This window comes from Oncorhynchus gorbuscha, linkage group LG07 (assembly GCF_021184085.1).
Source record: "Oncorhynchus gorbuscha isolate QuinsamMale2020 ecotype Even-year linkage group LG07, OgorEven_v1.0, whole genome shotgun sequence".
NCBI classification, from domain to species: domain Eukaryota; kingdom Metazoa; phylum Chordata; class Actinopteri; order Salmoniformes; family Salmonidae; genus Oncorhynchus; species Oncorhynchus gorbuscha.
This window is the reverse complement of record NC_060179.1, coordinates 11,134,703-11,162,481: the sequence shown is the minus strand read 5'-3', so window position 1 is coordinate 11,162,481 and position 27,779 is coordinate 11,134,703. Positions and strand designations below refer to the sequence as shown.

At 45.6% G+C, this 27,779-nt stretch overlaps 1 protein-coding gene across 1 annotated transcript; it reads left to right on the top strand.

Moving 5' to 3' along the window:
• The first annotated feature begins 31 nt into the window (after positions 1 to 31).
• LOC124040473 (E3 ubiquitin-protein ligase MARCHF6-like) lies at positions 32 to 27,779 on the top strand. Its single transcript, XM_046357696.1, has 27 exons — positions 32 to 364; positions 920 to 1,019; positions 2,711 to 2,784; positions 3,374 to 3,517; positions 3,896 to 3,968; positions 4,191 to 4,362; positions 4,573 to 4,747; positions 5,116 to 5,177; positions 5,287 to 5,319; positions 8,955 to 9,006; positions 9,181 to 9,239; positions 9,440 to 9,520; positions 9,627 to 9,695; positions 9,943 to 10,017; positions 10,152 to 10,286; positions 12,383 to 12,502; positions 18,288 to 18,388; positions 18,673 to 18,810; positions 19,008 to 19,218; positions 19,947 to 20,016; positions 21,387 to 21,568; positions 23,050 to 23,184; positions 23,523 to 23,612; positions 25,383 to 25,515; positions 26,731 to 26,884; positions 27,132 to 27,222; positions 27,774 to 27,779. The coding sequence occupies exons 1-27, from the start codon at positions 340 to 342 to the stop codon at positions 27,777 to 27,779; spliced, it is 2,760 nt and encodes a 919-aa protein (XP_046213652.1). The 5' UTR covers positions 32 to 339.

Here is a 27,779-nt window from a genome sequence, read left to right as displayed (position 1 = left end):
CACACTGTCGCAAAGTATCACTTTGTGTCGGGTACATTTCTTATTCGTCGCCTCTAACCGTGTTGAATTTGCAAGGAAGAGGTCTTGCTAGCGATCTCGGTTTGACAATCGCTACCGGTCCTACATACATGGTCCGAGTGTGTCACGAAACAGGAGGGATTCTGGTGTTCAAAGTGGACACCATTTTATTTTTAGTCAATGTATCGGACTTCAAGGATAGTCTGATCCAGAGCGGATAAAAACAGTGCCGTTCGCGTTGTGGATGGGTGTGCGATAGCGAACTAACGTTACTGTATAACTCCAACAAAAAAAAAGAGAGGGGCAGAGAGAGCCTCTTCTATGAAGATGGACATTGCAGACGAAGGTACATTTTTTTATTTTTTGTTACAGTCCACTACCGTTGGCTAGCTAAGGTAGCTTAGTGAAACTAGCTAGTTACTCTGTAGTCGGTCTCCAAGGCAAAGGTGGTCTCTAACTAACGTTACCTTTCCAACGTCCGTTTTCAGCACATTAATCCATCATTAATGGGCTACCAGTAGCTAGCTAGACCGGGGCTAGTTAGTTATATAACCTGGCACATTAACCCCAGTACAGATAATTGATGCGGCTGCGAACACTGGCATGTTAGTTGGTTAAGCTAACGTAATGTAGCTAGCTCCAGTAGCGAGGCAATCAATGAAACGTAGCAAATAGCAAGCTAGCTATTTATTAGCTGATGTCTGCTCTCATGGCTTGTGTTACCATTTATCTTGTCAGTGTAAATAAAGCTAACTACAATATTGTTTGATTAAGCACTGGAACAATTCATTTAGGTAGCTTCAAATCGATTGCTACTACAGAAGGCTGTTCTTCCTATGTGTGTGTGTGTGTCGTCTTGTCTGTCTCTCTGAACCAATGGACAAACATCTTCTCTGTGTAGGGGATATATGTCGCGTGTGTCGTTCAGAGGGGACCCCAGACAAACCCTTGTACCACCCCTGTGTCTGTACTGGCAGCATCAAGTTCATCCACCAGGAATGGTGAGTGTCTCTCTCTCTCTCTCAATTCAATTCAAGGGCTTTATTGGCATGGGAAACATGTGTCAACATTGCCAAAGCAAGTGAGGTAGACAACATACAAAGTGAATATATAAAGTGAAAAACAACAAAAATTAACAGTAAACATTACACATACAGAAGTTTCAAAACGGTAAAGACATTACAAATGTCATATTATATATATATATATACATACATACACACACACAATGTCTCTCTCTCTCTACCTGACTCAAGCACTGTCAACTCCTGTCCTGATGAATGATTGACACGGCTTGGGAACATGCAGTCATCAGGAACAATTACAAACATTGTCATTGAATTGCGACCTCAAGATTGTTTTACACTTAAGTGCACTTACTATCAAGAGTCAACTATATACTGTTTTTATTTTTACCTATACTGTATTATATACTGTACTAGTATTTATAATCAACCTATAGCCTAGCCCCCACACCAGCTTCCAGTACTAGCCATAGAGAGACCTACTCACTCCTCTGATATAATGGCCATAGGAGAATCACATTTGAGTCAGTATGATGAGGTAATGTTGATATAGACACAGCATAGGGCCTCGCTATTGCCTAAGACTGTCCTGAGGCCATTATGTTGACGTGTGTCCCAAGTGATCATCCCACTTATGTTGCTGCAATCGCAGCTGTTTTCTCTGCCATGTGGATCTAACAAAGGAAAAACAATTAACAATTTGTTGATGAGTGAAAGTTTCTGATCTGTCATTTACTGTGCTAGCACTAGTGATGAGAAGCAGTCTGGACACTATTGAACTATTATAATGTGGTTTACTGGCATGGTGTACTACTGCAGAAACATAATAAAAGCCTTCGGGTGTGGTTACACAGTTACTACGGGTGTGGTTACACAGTTACTACGGGTGTGGTTACACAGTTACTACGGGTGTGGTTACACATTTGTGGTCTGCTGAGCAGGGTACAGAAGTGCATTGGAGCACTGTGTCATCATTCCATTTCTGGTACCGTCTGCTCTGGCATAATGTCAGTGATCTCCAGAGGGCCCTGTTGGTTCACACACGATTCATCCAGATGTACAGGAAGGTAACCACGGCGTTGTTAGTTACATGGGGCTCCCGAGTGGCCCAGCGGTCTTAAGGCACTGCATCTTAGTGCTAGATGCGTCACTACAGATCCTGGTTCGATTCGGGTGGCGCACAATTGGCCAAGTGTCGTCCAGGTTTGGGTTTGGCCGGGGTTGACCGTCATTGTAAATAAGAATTTGTTCTTAGCTGACTTGCCTATTTAAATAATAAAACAATATGTAACTTGGGTTGTCTTGTTGTTATTAACATATAGTCCTAACTGGCAGTAATAACAATATCATGAGGAATCAAATCAGTGTTTTAGGATCCTCTGTGTGGACCAGTTCTCATTCACCAGGCGTGTGTGAGACAGAAATATCTCATTCTTAATATATTGCAAACTAGGAGCACATAATCACCAATGCTAGACAGCTCAGGGCTGCGGTAGCAAGCGTTGTACTGCATATTAAAGAAAGCATTACGAAGTGTTAAACTTCTGAATGTGTCGACTGCTGTGGGGTATGAACGAGTCTTTTTAGGGTGTTCAGTGTGGGTTGTTCTCACTATCGTTAGTTCCTCACCTAACATTCACCGCTCTTACCTTTGTTGTTGTTTACAGTTTGGTCCAGTGGCTGAAGCACAGCAGGAAGGAGTACTGTGAATTATGCAAGCACAGATTTGCTTTCACACCAAGTAAGTACCCGTCCGTGGCATTGACCTGTCAGTCTCAGAAATGTGCGCTGTTGCAAGAGGTTGACTTCAGACTGGGATGCTCTCTTCGAAAAAAAGGTTTCTACCTGGAACCAAAAAGGGTTCTTTGAACCCTAAATGGTTCTACCTGGAACCCAAAAGGGTTCTTTGAACCCTAATTGGTTCTACCTGGAACCCAAAAGGGTTCTTTGAACCCTAAATGGTTCTACCTGGAACCCAAAAGGGTTCTTTGAACCCTAAATGGTTCTACCTGGAACCCAAAAGGGTTCTTTGAACCCTAAATGGTTCTACCTGGAACCCAAAAGGGTTCTTTGAACCCTAAATGGTTCTACCTGGAACCCAAAAGGGTTCTTTGAACCCTAAATGATTCTACCTGGAACCCAAAAGGGTTCTTTGAACCCTAAATGGTTCTACCTGGAACCCAAAAGGGTTCTTTGAACCCTAAAGGGTTCTTTGAACCCTAAAGGGTTCTACCTGGAACCCAAAGGGGTTCTTCAAAACGTCTCAACCTCCTATTTCTGCTCTGTTATTTATAAATGATTGTCTCATCCCTCTATCTGCTCTGCTCCAGTCTACTCCCCAGACATGCCCCCCCGGCTGCCCATCCAGGACATCTGTGCTGGCCTGCTGACCAGTGTGGGCACAGCCATACGATACTGGTTTCACTACACACTGGTGGCCTTCGCATGGCTGGGGGTGGTCCCCCTCACTGCATGTGAGTAGACTGATATACACACACACACACACTAATGAGTCAACACTTTACTCTTAAGTACAGTATCACTCACATAAGGACCTGTACGCTAGCTCTGTGTCCATGGTTTAATAGGATCAGAAGTGGGATTTTGGGATTTTCCCAGTTTTGTTAATCCTACTGGTGTGTTGGTTTGTGTGTCCACTGCCTACACTCTTAGGATAGGGTGGATTACAATACCAGCATTAAGTATACAGTTACTGCCCCTGCCTAAAAACATTTGTCCTCAGTCCTAACCAAGATCTTCCTTAATGAAGGCCTACGTCTTTCTTCAGCATGTTCTCCTTTGGTGAGATGATGCCCATATCTCTCTCTCTCTCTCTCTCTCTCTCTCTTCAGGTCGGATCTACAAGTGTCTGTTTACTGGTTCTGTGACCTCGCTCCTGACGCTGCCTTTGGACATGCTCTCCACGTGAGTCATGGCGTCATATCCTCCTCCTTCACCAATCAGACTCTACCTCCTTCCTGTATCAGATCACGTCATTGTTTATTCAAGCTTATATGTCGGCCGCCTGGCTTTGGTCAGAGCTTACAGATGTTATTGCTTTATTCCCAGTTTCCGACACATATGCAACAAGATGTGCGAGTGCTTTTTTGTGGATCTTTGACATTTTCACATCCGGTCTCCTTGTAGAGATAACCTGCTGGCAGACTGTCTGCAGGGCTGTTTCGTGGTGACATGTACACTGTGTGCATTCATCAGTCTGGTGTGGCTCAGGGAGCAGATAGTCCATGGTGGTCCCCCCCTGTGGCTGGAGCACCACCAGCAGCCCCAGCCCAACGCAGCTGGACAACAGCCCAACGAGGTAACACACATTCATCACACACTCACTCACGCATACATGCATACATGCATACATACATACATACATACATACATACATACATACATACATACATACATACATACATACATACATACATACATACATACATACATACATACATACATACATACATACATACATACGCATAAACACGTTTACAGCCCCTCTATCCACATTGCTCCCCTGCAGGCTGCTGGTCAAGGAGCAGCTGATGAACCCCCTGCCCCTGCCAACCCCCCAGCTCACGAGGCAGAGCCAGAGCCCCCAGATGGCCCGCCAGAACAGGGGGAGGAGCCAGAACTGGACAACGAGGAAGAGGAGGGGGCTGCTGCCGAAGATGTGGATGCCAACAACGGGGCTCAAGGTACAATGGGGCGGCAGCGTAGCCTAGTGGTTAGAGCGTTGGACTAGTAACCGGAAGGTTGCGAGTTCAAACCCCCGAGCTGACAATGTACAAATCTGTCGTTCTGGCCCCGAACAGGCAGTTAACCCACTGTTCCCAGGCTGTCATTGAAAATAAGAATATGTTCTTAACTGACTTGCCTGGTTAAATAAAGGTAAAATAAATAAAAAAAGGTAGGAGACTAGTGCCAGCACTCATCAGATGACTAACATATGGCAACAACAATACTAAAAGTTATATAGTATGAGATCTGTCTCTCCCTCTTATTTCTCCTCTATTACTATTTTTCTGTCTCTACATCTCTTATTTCCCTCTCTCTTTCTCTGTAGATGATATGAACTGGAATGCTCTAGAATGGGACAGAGCAGCAGAGGAGCTCACATGGGAGAGGGTAAGACTGGTTTAGTTTCTCCAACACATCTGTCCTGAATCAAACGCATGACACCGCACTGTCCATGATTATATCATCACCTCTTAATGTCTCTCTCTTTACCTCTCAGATGCTTGGACTCGATGGCTCCTTGGTGTTCTTAGTACGTATCTATTTACACACCTAGAATGGAGTGGTATTAGCACACAGTATGGAGTGGTATCAGCACACAGTATGGAGTGGTATTAGCACACAGAATGGAGTGGTATCAGCACACAGAATGGAGTGGTATTAGCACACAGAATGGAGTGGTACACAGAATGGAGTGGTATCAGCACACAGAATGGAGTGGTATCAGCACACAGAATGGAGTGGTATCAGCACACAGAATGGAGTGGTATCAGCACACAGAATGGAGTGGTATCAGCACACAGAATGGAGTGGTATTAGCACACAGAATGGAGTGGTATTAGCACACAGCATGGAGTGGTATTAGCACACAGCATGGAGTGGTATTAGCACACAGCATGGAGTGGTATTAGCACACAGCATGGAGTGGTATTAGCACACAGCATGGAGTGGTATTAGCACACAGCATGGAGTGGTATTAGCACACAGCATGGAGTGGTATTAGCACACAGCATGGAGTGGTATTAGCACACAGAATGGAGTGGTATTAGCACACAGAATGGAGTGGTATTAGCACACAGAATGGAGTGGTATTAGCACACAGAATGGAGTGGTATTAGCACACAGAATGGAGTGGTATTAGCACACAGAATGGAGTGGTATTAGCACACAGAATGGAGTGGTATTAGCACACAGAATGGAGTGGTATTAGCACACAGAATGGAGTGGTATTAGCACACAGAATGGAGTGGTATTAGCACACAGAATGGAGTGGTATTAGCACACAGAATGGAGTGGTATTAGCACACAGAATGGAGTGGTATTAGCACACAGAATGGAGTGGTATTAGCACACAGAATGGAGTGGTATTAGCACACAGAATGGTATTAGCACACAGAATGGATGGTATTAGCACACAGAATGGAGTGGTAGTGGTATTAGTGGTATTACACAGAATGGAGTGGTATGGAGTGGTATTAGCACACAGAATGGAGTGGTATTAGCACACAGAATGGAGTGGTATTAGCACACAGAATGGAGTGGTATTAGCACACAGAATGGAGTGGTATTAGCACACAGAATGGAGTGGTATTAGCACACAGTATGGAGTGGTATTAGCACACAGTATGGAGTGGTATTAGCACACAGAATGGAGTGGTATTAGCACATAGAATGGAGTGGTATTAGCACACAGTATGGAGTGGTATTAGCACACAGTATGGAGTGGTATTAGCACACAGTATGGAGTGGTATTAATCAAATCAAATCAAATTTATTTATATAGCCCTTCGTACATCAGCTGATATCTCAAAGTGCTGTACAGAAACCCAGCCTAAAACCCCAAACAGCAAACAATGCAGGTGTAAAAGCACGGTGGCTAGGAAAAACTCCCTAGAAAGGCCAAAACCTAGGAAGAAACCTAGAGAGGAACCGGGCTATGTGGGGTGGCCAGTCCTCTTCTGGCTGTGCCGGGTAGAGATTATAACAGAAAATGACCAAGATGTTCAAATGTTCATAAATGACCAGCATGGTCAAATAATAATAAGGCAGAACAGTTGAAACTGGAGCAGCAGCACAGTCAGGTGGACTGGGGACAGCAAGGAGCCATCATGTCAGGTAGTCCTGGGGCACGGTCCTAGGGCTCAGGTCCTCCGAGAGAGAGAAAGAAAGAGAGAATTAGAGAGAGCATATGTGGGGTGGCCAGTCCTCTTCTGGCTGTGCCGGGTGGAGATTATAACAGAACGTGGCCAAGATGTTCAAATGTTCATAAATGACCAGCATGGTTGAATAATAGTAAGGCAGAACAGTTGAAACTGGAGCAGGAGCATGGCCAGGTGGACTGGGGACAGCAAGGAGTCCTCATGTCAGGTAGTCCTGGGACATGGTCCTAGGGCCCAGGCCAGTTGAAACTGGAGCAGCAGCATGGCCAGGTGGACTGGGGACAGCAAGGAGTCATCATGTCAGGTAGTCCTGGGGCATGGTTCTAGGGCTCAGGTCCTCCGAGAGAGAGAAAGAAGGAGAGAAGGAGAGAATTAGAGAACGCACACTTAGATTTACACAGGACACCGAATAGGACAGGAGAAGTACTCCAGATAAACAAACTGACCCTAGCCCCCCGACACATAAACTACTGCAGCATAAATACTGGAGGCTGAGACAGGAGGGGTCAGGAGACACTGTGGCCCCATCCGAGGACACCCCGGACAGGGCCAAACAGGAAGGATATAACCCCACCCACTTTGCCAAAGCACAGCCCCCACACCACTAGAGGGAAATCTACAACCACCAACTTACCATCCTGAGACAAGGCCGAGTATAGCCCACAAAGATCTCCGACACGGTACAACCCAAAGGGGGGGAAACCCAGACAGGCCGACCACAACAGTGAATCAACCCACCCAGGTGACGCACCCCCCAGGGACGGCACGAGAGAGCCCCAGCAAGCCAGTGACTCAGCCCCGTAACAGGGTTAGAGGCAGAGAATCCCAGTGGAAAAAGGGGAACCGGCCAGGCAGAGACAGCAAGGGCGGTTCGTTGCTCCAGAGCCTTTCCGTTCACCTTCCCACTCCTGGGCCAGACTACACTCAATCATATGACCCACTGAAGAGATGAGTCTTCAGTAAAGACTTAAAGGTTGAGACCGAGTTTGCGTCTCTGACATGGGTAGGCAGACCGTTCCATAAAAATGGAGCTCTATAGGAGAAAGCCCTGCCTCCAGCTGTTTGCTTAGAAATTCTAGGGACAATTAGGAGGCCTGCGTCTTGTGACCGTAGCGTACGTATAGGTATGTACGGCAGGACCAAATCAGAGAGGTAGGTAGGAGCAAGCCCATGTAATGCTTTGTAGGTTAGCAGTAAAACCTTGAAATCAGCCCTTGCTTTGACAGGAAGCCAGTGTAGAGAGGCTAGCACTGGAGTAATATGATCAAATTTTTTGGTTCTAGTCAGGATTCTAGCAGCCGTATTTAGCACTAACTGAAGTTTATTTAGTGCTTTATCCGGGTAGCCGGAAAATAGAGCATTGCAGTAGTCTAACCTAGAAGTGACAAAAGCATGGATTAATTTTTCTGCATCATTTTTGGACAGAAAGTTTCTGATTTTTGCAATGTTACGTAGATGGAAAAAAGCTGTCCTCGAAATGGTCTTGATATGTTCTTCAAAAGAGAGATCAGGGTCCAGAGTAACGCCGAGGTCCTTCACAGTTTTATTTGAGACGACTGTACAACCATTAAGATTAATTGTCAGATTCAACAGAAGATCTCTTTGTTTCTTGGGACCTAGAACAAGCATCTCTGTTTTGTCCGAGTTTAATAGTAGAAAGTTTGCAGCCATCCACTTCCTTATGTCTGAAACACATGCTTCTAGCGAGGGCAATTTTGGTGCTTCACCGTGTTTCATTGAACACACAGAATGGAGTGGTATCAACACACAGTATGGAGTGGTATCAGCACACAGTATGGAGTGGTATCAGCACACAGAATGGAGTGGTATCAGCACACAGAATGGAGTGGTATTAACACACAGTATGGAGTGGTATTAGCACACAGTATGGAGTGGTATTTGCCCGCCGAGTAGGAGAGTAGTATTTGCATTGAAGGGTTGTCTGGTCTATAAGCAGTAGCACTAGTATGTAGTGAGGTGACGTTTTGCTTTGTGTCTCGTCTTCCAGGAGCATGTGTTCTGGGTTGTGTCTCTGAACACTCTCTTCATCCTGGTCTTCGGTGAGTACACAAATTAACACTAACTCCCCCTAAAGTAGCACCCTTCTTACAATGAACTAGCCAGGTATGGTGGTTGGGCCCAGTAGAAGGTATGGTGGTTGGGCCCAGTAGAAGGTATGGTGGTTGGGCCCAGTAGAAGGCTGTGGGGTTTGATGCATCCCTGTTCTCTTCCAGCGTTCTGTCCATACCACATTGGTCACTTCTCTGTCATGGGCCTTGGCTTTGAGGAATATGTAAGAAACATTCTCTAATACACCACTCCTGACTCTGTGCAAAACATAATGTTATACAGTACAAATATATTGTATTTACAAAGATGATTGCATTATTTAATCGATATAGTCAAGCCTGGTCTGTTTTACTTTCTGCATTCAACAAAGTTGGCCCCACCAACATGGCAAATATGGTTGAATGCTCTTGTCTTGTCCTCTAGGTCCAAGCCTCCCAATTCGAGGGCCTGATCACAACCATCGTAGGGTACATCCTGTTGGCCATGACGCTCATCCTCTGTCATGTATCCTTCCGCCTACTGACCGGGATCCCTTCCGGTGACCATGCAGTGTTTTCATGGAGACCTTCCCACTGTTTTTGTGTGTTTGTCCTTAACTTGTGTCTCTCAGGGGTTCGCTGCTCTGGTCAGGTTCCAGCGGTCCCGCCGTCTACTAGGGGTCTGCTACATCGTTGTCAAGGTAACATTTCGGTTTTAAATCTAGGCTTTTCATATTACTGTAAACCCGAAACGAAGAACGACTTGACTATAAAATTAAATCTATATGAATGACAGAAGGTCAACTTAAAAATAAAAAATACATTTTCTTCTAAATCTCCCATTGACATCAATGCATGATTTTGGGAATTGCCTGAGTTTCCCCTGGGGCTTCATAGTCCCTGAGGTCATGTGTCTGTCCATGGTGTTTAACCTGGTGTGTGTTCCAGGTCTCACTGCTTGTTGTCGTGGAGATAGGAGTCTTCCCCCTCATCTGTGGCTGGTGGCTCGACATCTGCTCTTTAGTACGTACAGACATTTATATCTATCCCTCTTTCTCTCTCTCCCCCTTTTCTCTTCCAACCTTGCCCCCCATTCACCACCCCACCCGTCTCTCTTTCTTTAACCTTTTCCACCTCTTCTTCCGTCCGTTCTGCAGGAGATGTTTGACGCGTCTCTGAAGGACAGAGAGCTGAGTTTTAAATCTGCTCCAGGCACCACCATGTTCCTGCACTGGCTGGTGGGAATGGTCTACGTCTTCTACTTCGCATCCTTCATCCTCCTACTGAGAGAGGTAAGGGACAGGGATCGTGACTCCATGTCAATTTCCATATGATGGTTATTTTATCAATATTTGCGAATAAAGCAGTTAACGCCATTTCTCACATCAATTTGACACGAAAAGATCCCACCATATTGAACAAACAAATTTGTCTGTCGACATTTATGAAATTGTGCCGACATTTCCTGTTTCCATCAGCTCGGTCCTGCCTTTTCTCATCTGTTTATTCGCCCGCATGAATTGGCTGTATGGAAACCTGGTTATAGAGCATGTCCCAAATTACACCTCATATAGGTCACTACATTAACTCTACATCCCAAATGGCACACTATTCGCTTTATAGTGCACTACTTTTAACCAGAGACCTATGGGCCCTGGTCAAACGTAGTGCACTATATAGGGAACATCATTAACCACGTGTAGTTAGCTAGTGATTATGATTGATTGTTTTTTATAAGATAAGTTTAATGATAGCAAGCAACTTACCTTGGCTTCTTACTGCATTCGCGTAACAGGCAGGCTCCTCGTGGAGTGCAATGTAATCAGGTGGTCAGAGCGTTGGACTAGTTAACCGTAAGGGTGCAAGAAACATCTTGGAGCAACAGTGGCTCAGCCGCGAAGTGGTAGGCCACACTAGCTCACAGAACGGGACCGCCGAGTGCTGAAGCTACCATGTTCCAAACTGCCTCTGGAAGCAACGTCGGCACAAGAACAGTTTGTCGGGAGCTTCATGATATGGGTTTCCATGGCCGAGCAGCCTCACACAAGCCTATGATCACCATGCGCAATGCCAAGCGTCGGCTGGAGTGGTGTCAAGCTTGCCGCAATTGGACTCTGGAGCAGTGGAAACACATTCTCTCACTGCCACTAGGGCTGTGAAAGTAAGTTGAATAGTCTTTATTTTACGTATGTTTGTGTGGTTATGAAACACATCATTGCTGTGTGTATTAGCTAGAGTATTCAGATGTGTATTGGCCCAAAGGAAACGCGTTCTCTGGACTGATTAATCACGTTTCACCATCTGGCAGTACGACCTATGAATCTGTGTTTGGCAGATGTCAGGAGAACGCTACCTTCCCGAATGCATAGTGCCAACTGCAAAGTTAATGGTCTGGGGCTGTTTTTCATGGTTCAGGCCCCTTGGTTCCAGTGAAGGGAAATCTTAACGCTACAGCATACAATTACATTATAGACTACTGTGCTTCCAACTTTGTGGCAACAGTTTGGGGAAGGCCCTTTCCTGTTTCAACATGACAATACCCCCGTGCACAAAGCAAGGTCCATACAGAAATGGTTTGCGAGATCAGTGTGGAGGAACTTGACTGGCCTGCACAGAGCACTGACCTCAACCCCATCGAACCACTTTGGGATGAATTGGAACACTGATGGCGAGCCAGGCCGAATCGTCCAACATCAGTTCCCATCCTCACTAATGCTCTTGTGGCTGAATGGAAGCAAGTCGCTGCAGCAATGTTCCAATATCAAGTGGGATTGCTTCCCAGAAGAGTGGAGGCAGCAGGAAAGGGGGACCAACTCTATATTAATGCCCAGAATTTTGGAATGTCCACATATTATTGGCCATGTAGTGTATGTTGTGTTGTCCTCCCACTACGACTCGGGAAAGCATGCATGCAGTTTGTTTACAGGTCAAATGTTATGATGAACTTCACAGGGTGGTGAAAGTGCACAGCGATGAGCATTGATTCTCCTTTTCAAAAAATACTGAGTGTCTTATTCTGGTGACGTGATGATTGATGCTTCACTAGCCTACCTGCACAGTATCCGTGAGCGGTTGGTTGGCTAGAGAGCACGGGCCACAAACCTTCGCTATTTAACGCAAGTTTCATTTCAAATGCGATGGGAAATGCATTCAACTTTAGGCTTTTATTCGGTACATGAAAATGTATGCGATAAAGTACCTTATGTGCGGTGCACTACGTCATCACGCACTGCTTATTACCCGGAAAATGTGCATACTTTCTTTATGCGGATTCTAGAATATTCACTTAAATCTGTTACCAATTGGATGGAAGCGTAGCCGTTGTCTGGTTTGTTGTAGTGTACTGTTGATTCATTCCTGACTATAGTGTGGTGCTGTGTTGGATCAGGTGCTGAGGCCTGGGGTCCTGTGGTTTCTGAGAAACCTGAACGATCCAGACTTCAACCCAGTCCAGGAAATGATCCATCTACCTATCTACAGACACCTCCGCAGGTTCATCCTGTCTGTGGTACGTACATCTACAGACACCTCCGCAGGTTCATCCTGTCTGTGGTACGTACATCTACAGACACCTCCGCAGGTTCATCCTGTCTGTGGTACGTACATCTACAGACACCTCCGCAGGTTCATCCTGTCTGTGGTACGTACATCTACAGACACCTCCGCAGGTTCATCCTGTCTGTGGTACGTACATCTACAGACGCCTCCGCAGGTTCATCCTGTCTGTGGTACGTACATCTACAGACGCCTCCGCAGGTTCATCCTGTCTGTGGTACGTACATCTACAGACACCTCCGCAGGTTCATCCTGTCTGTGGTACGTACATCTGCAGACACCTCCGCAGGTTCATCCTGTCTGTGGTACGTACATCTACAGACGCCTCCGCAGGTTCATCCTGTCTGTGGTACGTACATCTACAGACGCCTCCGCAGGTTCATCCTGTCTGTGGTACGTACATCTACAGACGCCTCCGCAGGTTCATCCTGTCTGTGGTACATATAGTGCATTCGGAAAGTATTCAGACCCCATGACTTTTTCCACATTTTGTTACATTACAGCCTTATTCTAAAATGGATTAAATAAATCAAAATGAATCTACAGACAATACCCCATAATGACATCACAATACCCCATAATGACATCACAATACACCATAATGACGAAGCAAAAACAGGTAGAGAACATTTAGTTCATATTATTTTTTCAACTACAATATCACATTTCCATAAGTATTCAGACCCTTTACTCAGTACTTTGTTGAAGCACCTTTGGCAGTGATTACAGCCTCAAGTCTTATTGGGTATGACGCTACAAGCTTTGCACACCTGTATTTGGGGAGTTTCTCCCATTTTCCTCTGCAGATCCTCTCAAGCTCTGTCAGGTTGGATGGGGAGAGTCGCTGCACAGCTACTTTCAGGTCTCTCCAGAGATGTTCAATCGGGTTCAAGTCCGGGCTCTGGCTGGGCAACTCAAGGACATTCAAAGTCTTGTCCTGAATCCACTCCTGTGTAGTGTTGGCTGTGTGCTTAGGGTTGTCCTGTTGGAAGGTAAACCTTCGCCCCATTCTGGGGTCCTGAGCACTCTGGAGCAGGTTTTCATCAAGGACCTCTCTGTACTTTCCCTTGATCCTGACTAGTCTCCCAGTCCCTGCCTCTGAAAAACATCCCCACAGCATGATGCTGCCACCACCATGCTTCATCGTAGGGGCGGTGCCAGGTTTCCTCCGGACGGGATGTTTGGCATTCAGTCCAAAGTATTTAATTTTGGTTTCATCAGACCAGAGAATCTTGTTTCTCATGGTCTGAGAGTCCTTTAGGTGCCTTTTGGCAAACTCCAAGTGGGCTGTCATGTGCCTTTTACTGAGGAGTGACTTCCTTCCGCCTGGCCACTCTTCCATAATTGGTGGAGTGCTGCAGAGATGGTTGTCCTTCTGGAAGATTCTCTCATCTCCACAGAGGAACTCTGTCAGCTTGACGATTGTATTCTTGGTCACCTCCCTGAGCAAGGCTCTTCTCCCCCGATTGCTCAGTTTGGCTGGGCGGCCAGCTCTAGGTAGTGTCTGGTTCCAAACTTCTTCCATTAAATCAATGATGGAGGCCACTGAGTTCTTGATGACATTCAATGCTGCAGAAATGTTTTGGTTCCTTTTCCCAGATCTGTGCCTCAAAAGAATCCTGTCTCGGAGCTCTACAAACAATTCCTTCAACCTCATGGCTTGGTTTTTGCTCTGACATGCATTGTCAACTGTGGGACATTATATAGATAGGTGTGTGCCTTTCCAAATCATGTCCAATCAATTACATTTACCACAGGTGAACTCCAATCAAGTTGTAGAAACATCTCAAGGATGATCAATGGAAACAGGATGCACCAGAGCTCACAATACTTACGTAAAATGTTTTTTATTTTTTATACATTTGCAAAAATTTCTATTGGGTATTTTGGAAAAATGCTGTAATGTAACAAAATGTGGAAAAAATTAAGGGGTCTAAATGCACTGTACATCTACAGACACCTCCGGCAGCAGGGTTTCCGTTGGCCGGTAATTGCCGACTTTTGGCCGAAAAGCATATTCCATGATTGAAATACCAAGCAATCACATGTGTAGTAAAAAAAAAAAATTACAATTCAATTATTTTATTTTTTTTACAATTTGTTACCATTTTTAGAGCTGCTATTTGTATTTCTGAACTGGTAATTAAAATGCACATCCCATTTGCCATTTAAGTACAAAGGCAACTTAACAGGCTTCAGCGCGTCACAGCACTTTACAGTGAGCTGGAGGCAGTACGCATTTTGAAAACGTACTTAGTTGTTTGAAACCTGAACGTTTTACGACATATTATGAGGCATATCTTACCTTGCTTAAAGTAGCTTAGCCAAAATCACACCAAACATACAGGCCATTGAAACCAGTAGTCTGTTTCTCTCATGTTCTATTGATTTTCATTGTCCAGTAGCCAAAGGCACAATCCTAGTCATATTAGCAACCAATGCTAGTTGTTACATCAATAGTCATATTAGCAACCAATGCTAGTTGTTACATCAATAGTCATATTAGCAACCAATGCTAGTTGTTACATCAATAGTCATATTAGCAACCAATGCTAGTTGTTACATCAATAGTCATATTAGCAACCAATGCTAGTTGTAACATCAATAGTCATATTAGCAACCAATGCTAGTTGTTACATCAATAGTCATATTAGCAACCAATGCTAGTTGTTACATAAATAATCATATTAGCAACCAATGCTAGTTGTTACATCAATAGTCATATTAGCAACCAATGCTAGTTGTTACATCAATAGTCATATTAGCAACCAATGCTAGTTGTTACATCAATAGTCATATTAGCAACCGATGCTAGTTGTTACATCAATAGTCATATTAGCAACCAATGAATGCTAGTTGTTACATCAATAGTCATATTAGCAACCAATGAATGCTAGTTGTTACATCAATAGTCATATTGGCAACCAATGCTAGTTGTTACATCAATAGTCATATTAGCAACCAATGCTAGTTGTTACATCAATAGTCATATTAGCAACCGATGCTAGTTGTTACATCAATAGTCATATTAGCAACCGATGCTAGTTGTTACATCAATAGTCATATTAGCAACCGATGCTAGTTGTTACATCAATAGTCATATTAGCAACCAATGAATGCTAGTTGTTACATCAATAGTCATATTGGCAACCAATGCTAGTTGTTACATCAATAGTCATATTAGCAACCAATGCTAGTTGTTACATCAATAGTCATATTAGCAACCAATGCTAGTTGTTACATCAATAGTCATATTAGCAACCAATGCTAGTTGTTACATCAATAGTCATATTAGCAACCAATGCTAGTTGTTACATCAATAGTCATATTAGCAACCAATGAATGCTAGTTGTTGCATCTTTAGATCTCTTCTTTCTACATTTCTAACCACTACGCTACCTGCCGCCACATGAAACTGCTCAAAATGTGTTTTCCTCTAATTGCATTATGGGGCGAACATTCGTGCATAGCTTACTGCCTTGTGTGCATTGCCACGCGTATAATGTGAAGAAATAATAGCTTATCAAAGTGTTATGCTAAACATTCTGATCTGTTGCATGAGCTTTTTTATGTTTTGGGGTGTGGCCTAGGACTACTGGTTGGATGAATTATGGATCTATTGTCCCACAACTGTCCCAGAGTCTGTTTTGGACAGGTTATTCCTTTCAAAAAATATGTATTTTTATAGCCCTTCGTACATCAGCTGATATCTCAAAGTACTGTACAGAAACCCAGCCTAAAACCCCAAACAACAAGCAATGCAGGTGTAGAAGCACGGTGGCTAGGAAAAACTCCCTAGAAAGGCCAAAACCTAGGAAGAAACCTAGAGAGGAACCAGGCTTTCTCGCACAGAACGATAAGCTGACCAATAGAATAGGTCAACTGTTCTACTATGGCGGATAGTAGATTGACGTAGGCTAGTAATTTTGCTGTTCGTTACCTGTTGGATGAGGAAAAGTTATTGTAACATATGCAGCAAGTGGGTTTCAAGTTTGGGGAAGCTAATTTTCACCATAAAAATGCATTTCATGCATCCTCCATTTGCAGACTTGTGTAAGATATTCTACTATTCATAATGTGAAGAGTAGATTGGATAGTCATAATTTAGGCTAATAATATAACTAAATCACCGTGCGCAAAAATACTGTTGAATGCAGGGTGTAGTGACTTAGTGGGTCGAGGCTACATATCTGCTTTTGTACAGAAAAATATTGGCCTTTTTTAATAAACACATTTTATGCAATTCTGCTACACTTTATATGACTGGAGACATTAGCAAATATTATAATATTATAATTATAATATTATAATAATTATAATATTATAATATTTTTTAATACGACAAATGACAGAGAAGCCTACTCTGCTCACACATAAAGACAAAGTTGTCTGATCTATATATTAGGCCAATGAGAAGGGGAGAAACAAATTCAACATGACGTCCCATCTAACCTGGAGGCCAATGAGAAGGGGAGAAACAAATTCAACATGACGTCCCATCTAACCTGGAGGCCAATGAGAAGGGGAAACAAATTCAACATGAAAACAAATGAGAAGGGGAGAAACAAATCAACATGACGTCCCATCTAACCTGGAGGCCAATGAGAAGGGGAGAAACAAATTCAACATCTAAACCTGGAGGCCAATGAGAAGGGGAGAAACAAATTCAACATGACGTCCCATCTAACCTGGAGGCCAATGAGAAGGGGAGGGGATCTAACCTGAAATGAGAAGGGGAGAAACAAATTCAACATGACGTCCCATCTAACCTGGAGGCCAATGAGAAGGGGAGAAACAAATTCATCTAAACCTGGAGGAGGGGAAAACAAATTCAACATGGAAATGATTGTCCAAAACCAAACACAAGTGGCAGTGACCCAATGATAAAGACAGTTAATATGCACAATCACTGGGGTTATGGCCCATGTTCTCCACTGGTGCCAATAGGATAGGCTACTTCTCACTCAATTAAGTTGCTCATTTTGATAACTAAAAGACAGATTGGAGTCTTCTCTTTACAGAAATAGCCAATTGTTTTCTAAACTGGTTTTCCGTGATTGTATTTTTAAATATTACGATATGCCTGGCTGGGTCTCTCTGCTTTTCACTGACTGTCAAAACTCATCACACATCTTTTTGGTATTTATCACACGCTCTGCCTAAATTGCAGGCCCTTCCGACTGGGCTATGTGATTTTAAAACAATCTACATATTATACAAGTTAATGATATTCTGTGGCCAAAACATGCTGTTTGGTGTAGTAGGCTATTTTGAATTTAAAAATATATACAAAAATCTGTATAGACAGGAATAAGCTAATTAGGCAATTTTAACAAAATCTACTTTAAGGAAAGCTTCCCCGAGCCTTATGGATACACCACCTATATATTCTAACACCTTCTATTGGCTCATCGGAACTAACACCTTCTATTGGCTAAGAATGCCGCACGCCGTTGCATCCGACTGGCATGTTCTGTGAAGATGAATTACCATAAACTAAATGTGATTTCTGTCATTCTGAGAACCGTGGGTGGACGCCCAAATCAGGCTACTCAAACAATGCACATGGCTCCTGTATATTTCCTAATTGTCCAGTAAATAATAATGCTGCCTCCGCACGTTCACCCTGTCTGTGCTCCGTCCAACTACAGACAGATTTGTTGGTAAAAAGTAGTCACATACAGCTATGGTTCTACTTTGATTGTGTGCTGATCATTAAGGTGTATGTCCTCTCCTAGGTGGTGTTTGGCTCGATCGTTCTCCTGATGTTGTGGCTGCCCATCAGGATGATCAAGCTCCTCCTCCCTGCCTTCCTGCCCTACAACGTCATGCTTTACAGGTACACTCCTTCCTCCCCTACAACGTCATGCTTTACAGGTACACTCCTTCCTGTCTTTTACAGGTACACTGCTTCCTGTCTTTTTTTGTTCCAGCCCAGCATCAAAATGCCTAGATATAGATGTATGCCCGGTAAGTGATGTACCTTCACCCACCTCTCTGCCCCCTCCCCTATCCTCTCTCCCCTCCCCCTCCCCTATCCTCTCTCTCCCCCTCCCCTATCCTCTCTCTCCCCCCCCCCCTCCCCTATCCTCTCTCTCCCCCTCCCCCTATCCTCTCCTCCAGTGATGCTCCAGTCAGTGAGCTGTCTCTGGAGCTGTTGTTACTGCAGGTGGTTCTGCCAGCTCTCCTGGAACAAGGTCACACACGCCAGTGGCTGAAAGGTCTGGTCAGGGCCTGGACTGTCAGCGCTGGATACCTGCTGTGGGTCTATCCACACTACACCTATACACACTATACACTACACCTATACACACTATACACTACACACAAAAAACACTATACCCTACACACACTCCCAAAGTGGTCTTTCATTATAGCTACAGACCCATAACATGAAGTATATATTTGTTAGCTCACTTTCTCTACCTTCTCCTTTTCCTCTCCTCTCCGCCTTTCAGAGACCTCCACTCTTACTTGCTCGGAGAACAGGAAGACGATGCTAACCAGCCTGTCAACAACAACCATGCTCCCGGTCACCAAAACAACAACAACGCTAACCCCGCCCCTGCTGTGGGGGAGGGGCTTCATGCAGCCCATCAGGCCATACTACAGCAGGGAGGACCTATAGGTTTCCAACCCTACCATCGGCCCCTACGCTTCCCTTTCAGGGTCAGTCACACTACACACTACCATCGGCCCCTATGTTCCCCTTCAGGGTCAGACACACTACCATCGGCCCCTACGCTTCCCCTTCAGGGTCAGTCACACTACCATCGGCCCCTACGCTTCCCCTTCAGGGTCAGTCACACTTCCCCTTCAGGGTCAGTCACACACTACCATCGGTTCCCCTTCAGGGTGTTCCCCTTTAGGGTCAGACACACTACCATCGGCCCCTATGTTCCCCTTCAGGGTCAGACACACTACCATCGCCCCCTACGCTTCCCCTTCAGGGTCAGTCACACTACACACTACCATCGGCCCCTACGCTTCCCCTTCAGGGTCAGTCACACTACCATCGGCCCCTACGCTTCCCCTTCAGGGTCAGTCACACTACCATCGCCCCCTATGTTCCCCTTCAGGGTCAGACACACTACCATCGCCCCCTACGCTTCCCCTTCAGGGTCAGACACACTACCATCGGCCCCTACGCTTCCCCTTCAGGGTCAGTCACACTACCTTCGGCCCCTACGCTTCCCCTTCAGGGTCAGTCACACTACCTTCGGCCCCTACGCTTCCCCTTCAGGGTCAGTCACACTACCATCGGCCCCTATGTTCCCCTTCAGGGTCAGTCACACTACCATCGGCCCCTATGCTTCCCCTTCAGGGTCAGTCACACTATCACCGATCCTTCCACTTCCCCTTCAGGAAGCTTGAATGTCTCTCTCTCCTGTCTGTAGATCGTCTTGCTGATCGGGTTCATGTGTATCACCCTGCTGGTTTCCAGTCTGGTGTGTCTGACGTTACCAGGTGAGATATCAACCTTAATTCATTGTTGGGGGAGTCGTGAACAACATGTAGTTCAACGAGTAATTTAACTATATTTTGCAGTAGCTCAGTGGGAAGTTGAACTAAATTAAAATCTTACAGTAGAGGCTGGTGGGAGGAGCTATAGGAGGACGGGGTCACAATGGCCGGAATGGAACAGTATCAAACAGCAAAGATCTGGAAGCCACATGTTTGACTCTGTTCCATTTATTCCATTCCAGCCTTTCCAATGACCCCCTCCTATAGCTCCTCCCACCAGCCTCCACGGAAATCTTGGTAGTGTTTTCAGTAATTAATTACTTGTAAAAAAATATATGTAGCTAACTCCTGGAACTACACACAAGTTAATTTTTTTGCTAAAATTAAATATGGGTAAATTAGTCAAGAATGTCCTAGCCTAATTCTCACTTGAATTGTTTTTGTTTTTTAATAGGTTAAATTACACATTCTGTTAACATCTGACTCCATAGTGATATGTTTAGATATGATCATTTATCACAAAGTAGTTTGTTTTCAAATGAACAGCTTATCCGATGCACCCGAACACCGGTGGGAGGTATAACATGAACAGACCAGAGGCAGTGGTTGGGGTTCCTTTTCTTTTGAATCGTTTACTAAACGGGTCTTGTTTCACCCGAGTAAATAACTCCAGTACAGGGAACGTCCAACGCTGAAACACCAGCATAACAAAACGCATAAACTAAGCCGTTGGCCAAAAGGCCGTGGCCGAAAAGGGATCGCAAAACAACAAATGGTTACTCCTGTCTTTAGACTGTCGTCTAGACAACAGCTACAGGGGGAACACTTCTCTCTACCTAAAGCCTGCCTTGATTGACAGAGAGACAGACCAGTCACAGGAGATTTCTCTGAGGTAGGAAAAACTGACGTTCTCACAGGTCCCGGACTCTACTCCCCATCCTCACCCAGCTCCTCTCCTGGCACCTGGCACACCAATATAGAGGAAGACGCAAAGCAATTAGTGGGCCCCAGGTGTGTACTAATTGGCTTTACACTGAGTACCTGTCCCCTGAGGAGGGTGCTGTCGCATCGTCTTCCTCCGGCTGGTCACTGAACTCTCACATTTAGTTCAGTAAAACTATGTTTCTTAAGGGTAGCTAGACTTCTTCCAGTGGCCAGTAATTGGTAGCTTGGTAAACTATATTTTCAGAGTAGCTTCCCCAACTGACCTCTCATCTATCGACACACCTTAGTATGGTTTTCAATCTAATTATTATTATTTCATCTCAATACTGGAGTAACTTCTTCAGGAATCTCACCTGGAATGACTAACCTGACTGTTTCGAAAGGACACTAAAAAGCCATGGTTCTGTTTTTAATGTTGTGTGTTGAAGTGTTTGCGGGCCGTTGGCTGATGTCATTCTGGACGGGCAGCTCGAAGATCCATGAGCTGTATACAGCAGCGTGTGGTCTGTACGTGTGCTGGCTGTCCATCCGCGGTGCCACCGTGCTGTTGGCCTGGATGCCCCAGGGACCCACCATCATCATGGTCAAAGTCCAGGAGTGGAGCCTCATGGTGAGTCAGAGGGTTTTCCTTAATGGAAGCGTCTCTCGTGCAAATTCAGTTACGTGTGGCAGCCGGCCATGAATGAAGCCTGTTGTGTCTGTGTACCCTGACGACTCAACACTAGGCTACGCTGGGGCGGCAGCTTAGCCTAGTGGTTAGAGCGTTGGACTAGTAACCGGAAGGTTGCGAGTTCAAGCCCCCGAGCTGACAAGGTACAAATCTGTCGATCTGCCCCTGAACAGGCAGTTAACCCACTGTTCCTAGACCGTCATTGAAAATAAGAATGTGATCTTAACTGACTTGCCTGGTTAAATAAAGGTCAAATAAAACAGATTAACTAGCAATAGGCTGCCGCTAAGTATCTCAACGAAAAGCATCATTTTGGAGACAAATCACTCGCTCAACACCTATTGTTGAATAATGTGGCTATTTGAGCAAATTGAGGAGACGACTGCTAGGTGTAACCCTAGATGGCAAGCTTTCATCGTCAAAACATAACGACTCAATGGTTGCTAAAAATGGGAAGAGGTCTGTCCATGACAGGGTGTTGCTCTGCCTTGTCATCTCAGTTGACCAGACATGTCCAACAGGCCTAAGTTTTGTCACACCTTGACGACTGCCCAGCTGTGGGGTCATGTGTTGTTTCACCTGGACGACTGCCCAGCTGTGGGGTCATGTGTAGTTTCACCTTGACTACTGCCCAGCTGTGGGGTCATGTGTAGTTTCACCTGGACTACTGCCCAGCTGTGAGGTCATGTGTAGTTTCACCTTGACGACTGCCCAGCTGTGGGGTCATGTGCGGCGGAGAAGGACAAAGGTCAATTGCAGTTGGTCCAGAGGCTCAAAGTTGAGGAGAGATTGACTGCATCACTTTTGGTCTTGGTGTTAATGTGTTGAAGGTACCAAACTGTCTGTTGAAGCAGTTGGCTCACAGTTCGGACCCTCATCGGTACAACACAAGACATGCAACCAGAGGTCTCTTCACAGTGCCCAGGTCCAGAACAGAGGCTGGGAAACACACAGTATTAAATAGAGCCATGACGACATGGAACTCTCTGGTAACTCAAACTAGCAATAAAACCAGTTTCAAAACACAGACAAAAGAACCCCTTACTGCACAAAGGGGACTGTGAAGAGACAGACATTTTATGTATCTTTTATTGTAATTTGTGCTGTATGTATTACAGCTAGATATTGTTTGTACGTACTGATATATAATAGACTGTGATGTTTTTAGATGTGTGTTTCAGTCCTTAACTGTATTCTGTACTATGTGTCATGTTTCATGTGGAACCCAGGAAGAGTAGCTAAATGCTTTTGCAGCGGCTAATTGGGATCCTAATAATGACCAAATCCACTTTTCTGGAAGTGTGTATAGTGGGTTGTACTAGTTATGGAGATGGCTGTATGTCCAGGGTTAATATCTTCATGCCATTATCATTTATATTTCAACATCCAATCACGTCTTACCTTTAATGTCGTGTGTGTAGATTCTGAAGACCCTGGTCGTAGCGTTGCTGGTGGCTGGTGTTATCCCTCTACTGCTGGGCCTGCTGTTTGAGCTGGTCATCGTTGCTCCCCTACGCGTTCCTCTGGACCAAACGCCTCTCTTCTACCCCTGGCAGGTACTGTGTGTGTGTGTGTAGTGGTAGTAAAGGTCACTGGTTTTTATATGGTATCGTGTGTGTGTGTGTGTGTGTGTAGTGGTAAAGGTCACTGGTTTTTGTGTGTGTGTGTGTGTGTGTGTGTGTGTGTGTGTGTGTGTGTGTGTGTGTGTGTGTGTGTGTGGTGGTAAAGGTCACTGGTTTTTATATGGTGTGTGTGTGTAGTGGTAAAGGTCACTGGTTTTTATATGGTATCGTGTGTGTGTGTGTGTGTGTGTGTGTAGTGGTAAAGGTCACTGGTTTTTATATGGTATCTTGTGTGTAATAGTAAAGGTCACTGTTTTATCTGGTGTGTGTAGGACTGGGCTCTGGGGGTGCTCCATGCCAAAATCATCGCTGCCATCACCCTCATGGGTCCACAGTGGTGGCTGAAGACGGTCATAGAACAGGTGTTTTATCCACTATGGTATCTTGATGTGATCAATCTCAGTTTGACCAACGTCACTGTTTTTGAACTGCTGGTCTGACAGTAAGGCTAGTGGACTGGGGGCTCAGTACATCACTGGGGCCAAGCTTCCTGCCAAAGGACCTCTATACCAGGCCTCACCACAAGGCACTACAGAGGTGGTGATAGGGCTCATAGATCACTGGGGTTAAACTTCCTGACATCCAGGACCTTATCCAGGCCTCCGATACAATGCACTCAGAGGGTCTCAGGGCTCAGTTCACTGGGGCCAAACTTCCTGACATCCAGGACCTCTATACCAGGCCTCCGACCACAAGGCGCTACAGAGGGTAGTGCGTAGGGCTCAGTACATCACTGGGGCCAAGCTTCCTGACATCCAGGACCTCTATACCAGGCCTCCGACCACAAGGCACTACAGAGGGTAGTGCATAGGGCTCAGTACATCACTGGGGCCAAGCTTCCTGACATCCAGGACCTCTATACCAGGCCTCCGACCACAAGGTACTACAGAGGGTAGTGCATAGGGCTCAGTACATCACTGGGGCCAAACTACCTGACATCCAGGACCTCTATACCAGGCCTCCGACCCACAAGGCACTACAGAGGGTAGTGCATAGGGCTCAGTACATCACTGGGGCCAAACTACCTGACATCCAGGACCTCTATACCAGACGATGTCAGAGGAAAGCCCAAAAAGAAGTCGAAGGCTCCAGTTACCCAAGTCATAGACTGCTCTCTCTGTTACCGCACGGCAAGCGGTACCGGAGCGCCAAGACTAGGACCAAAAGGCTCCTTAACAGCTCCCCCCCCCCCCCCAATACATAAGACTGCTGAACAATTAGTCAAATGGCCACACGGTCTATATTCATTTGTTTTCACACTGCTGCTACTCACTTGTTATTTTCTATGCATAGTCACTTTACAAATGACCTTGACAAACCTGTCCCCTGCACACTGACTCTGTACCGGTGCCCCCTGTATAAAACCTCGTTATTGTTATGTCATTTTCTTCTGTTACTTATTACTGTTTTCACTTTAGTTTATTTAGTAAATATTTTCTTAACTCTATTTCTTGAACTGCATTGTTGGTTGAGGGCTTGTAAGTCAGCATTTCACGGTAAGGTCTACTACACTTGTTGTATTCAGCATTTCACGGTAAGGTCTACTACACCTGTTGTATTCAGCATTTCACGGTAAGGTCTACTACACTTGTTGTATTCAGCATTTCACGGTAAGGTCTACTACACCTGTTGTAATTCAGCATTTCACTGTAAGGTCTACTACACCTGTTGTATTCAGCATTTCACGGTAAGGTCTACTACACCTGTTGTATTCAGCATTTCACGGTAAGGTCTACTACACCTGTTGTAATTCAGCATTTCACTGTAAGGTCTACTACACCTGTTGTAATTCAGCATTTCACTGTAAGGTCTACTACACCTGTTGTATTCAGCATTTCACGGTAAGGTCTACTACACCTGTTGTAATTCAGCATTTCACTGTAAGGTCTACTACACCTGTTGTAATTCAGCATTTCACTGTAAGGTCTACTACACCTGTTGTAATTCAGCATTTCACTGTAAGGTCTACTACACCTGTTGTAATTCAGCATTTCACTGTAAGGTCTACTACACCGGTCGTATTCGGCGCTTGTGACAAATAACTTCTCCCCCCCCCCCTACATGAACAATAGATTTCGACCCTGTCTAAAGTGACCAGTGAGGGGTAACATTGCCACCTCTCCTCCTGTCAGGTGTATGCTAACGGCATCAGGAACATCGACCTCCATTTCATCATCTGTAAGCTGGCTGCCCCTGTCATCTCGGTGCTGCTGCTGTCCCTGTGTGTCCCCTACGTCATAGCAGCCGGGGTCGTACCTGCCGTAGGTCAGTCAACAGTGTGTGTGTGTGTTTGCATGTTCATGGGAAGTGTTTGCATGCACACTTGTGGGTGAGTATGAAGTGTTCAGCTCTAACTCTACTAATAGATCTGTACCCCTCCCGGTGTGACTCCAGATATAACTCTACTAATAGATCTGTACCCCTCCTGGTGTGACTCCAGATATAACTCTACTACTAATAGATCTGTACCCCTCCTGGTGTGACTCCAGATATAACTCTACTAATAGATCTGTACCCCTCCTGGTGTGACTCCAGATATAACTCTACTAATAGATCTGTACCCCTCCTGGTGTGACTCCAGATATAACTCTACTAATAGATCTGTACCCCTCCTGGTGTGACTCCAGATATAACTCTACTAATAGATCTGTACCCCTCCTGGTGTGACTCCAGATATAACTCTACTAATAGATCTGTACCCCTCCTGGTGTGACTCCAGATATAACTCTACTAATAGATCTGTACCCCTCCCCTCCTGGTGTGACTCCAGATATAACTCTACTAATAGATCTGTACCCCTCCTGGTGTGACTCCAGATATAACTCTACTAATAGATCTGTACCCCTCCTGGTGTGACTCCAGATATAACTCTACTAATAGATCTGTACCCCTCCTGGTGTGACTCCAGATATAACTCTACTAATAGATCTGTACCCCTCCTGGTGTGGCTCCAGATATAACTCTACTAATAGATCTGGACGCCTCCTGGTGTGACTCCAGATATAACTCAACTAATAGATCTGTACCCCTCCTGGTGTGACTCCAGATATAACTCTACTAATAGATCTGTTCCCCTCCTGGTGTGACTCCAGATATAACTCTACTAATAGATCTGTTCCCCTCCTGGTGTGACTCCAGATATAACTATACTAATAGATCTGTACCCCTCCTGGTGTGACTCCAGATATAACTCTACTAATAGATCTGTACCCCTCCTGGTGTGACTCCAGATATAACTCTACTAATAGATCTGTACCCCTCCTGGTGTGACTCCAGATATAACTCTACTAATAGATCTGTTCCCCTCCTGGTGTGACTCCAGATATAACTCTACTAATAGATCTGTTCCCCTCCTGGTGTGACTCCAGATATAACTCTACTAATAGATCTGTATAGATCTGTTCCCCTCCTGGTGTGACTCCAGATATAACTCTACTAATAGATCTGTCCTGGTGTGACCCAGATATCCTGGTCTGGCAGGTCTGTCAGGTCTGTCAGGTGTGACTCCAGAGATGCAGATTCTGATTCAGAGGAGGATCTACCCGTTCCTCCTGATGGTGGTGTCCATCATTGGCATCCTCTCCTTCCAGATACGACAGTTCAAACGTCTCTACGAACACATCAAGAACGACAAGTAAGCACCCACCCCTATCTCCATACCTGGCCTGTTCCTTAACAGCTCCTTGTATAGGGAGAGTACAACTCTGGTCCCAGGGAGTTTCAGGATATGCAGGCTTTTGTTCCAGCCCAGCACTTCCACATCTGATTTGAACTATTCAAGGTCTTGATCTGCAGCTGACACACAAACTAGGTAAATGCTCTAGTATTGTGATTGACATGTGACTGTTTTTTAACCCCGTGTCCTCTTTGCCTTAATGCAGGTACCTGGTTGGCCAGCGGCTTGTCAACTATGAACGCAAGGCTAGGGGAACCAGCTCTGTCCCACCCCTAACTCTATCCCAGAGTAGTCAAGTTTGCTTTTGGAAACCACCCATCTCGTGTCCTCCCTCCCCCTCTCCCACCCTCCCCCTTTCCACCCCTCCCTCTCTCCCTCCACCCCCTCTCCCTCCCTCTTCTCCACCCCTCCCTCCTTCTCTCCCCCTCCCTCCCCTTCTCCCTCACTCTCCCTCCCCTTCTCCTTCTCTCCCCTCCCCCTCCCTCTCTCTCCCTCCCCTTCTCCCTCCCCCCCCTCCCTCTCCTCCCCCTTTCCCCCCTCCCTCTCCCTCCCCCCCTCCCTCTCCCTCCCTCCCTCCCTCCCTCCCCCCTCACTCTCCCTCCCCTTCCCCTCTCTCTCCCTCCCTCCCTCCCCTTCTCCACCCCTCCCTCTCTCCCTCCACCCCCTCTCTCTCCCTCTCCCCTCCCCCTCCCTCTCTCTCCCACCCTCCCCCCTCTCCCCCCTCCCCTCTCTCCCTCCCCCTCTCCCTCTCCTCCCTCCCTCCTCTCCCCCCACCCCCGTCCCTCCCTCCCCTCCCCCTCTCTCTCCCTCCCCCCCCCTCTCCCTGTCATGTTCATGCCTTGCTAAGTGTTAA

Excerpts from the sequence above, each read along its gene's own strand:
- LOC124040473 (XM_046357696.1), top strand. The coding sequence starts at position 340 with ATGAAGATGGACATTGCAGACGAAG. Across the intron at positions 4,363-4,572 it reads CTGGACAACAGCCCAACGAG|GCTGCTGGTCAAGGAGCAGC; the intron begins GTAACACACATT and ends GCTCCCCTGCAG. Across the intron at positions 9,696-9,942 it reads TCTGCTACATCGTTGTCAAG|GTCTCACTGCTTGTTGTCGT; the intron begins GTAACATTTCGG and ends TGTGTGTTCCAG.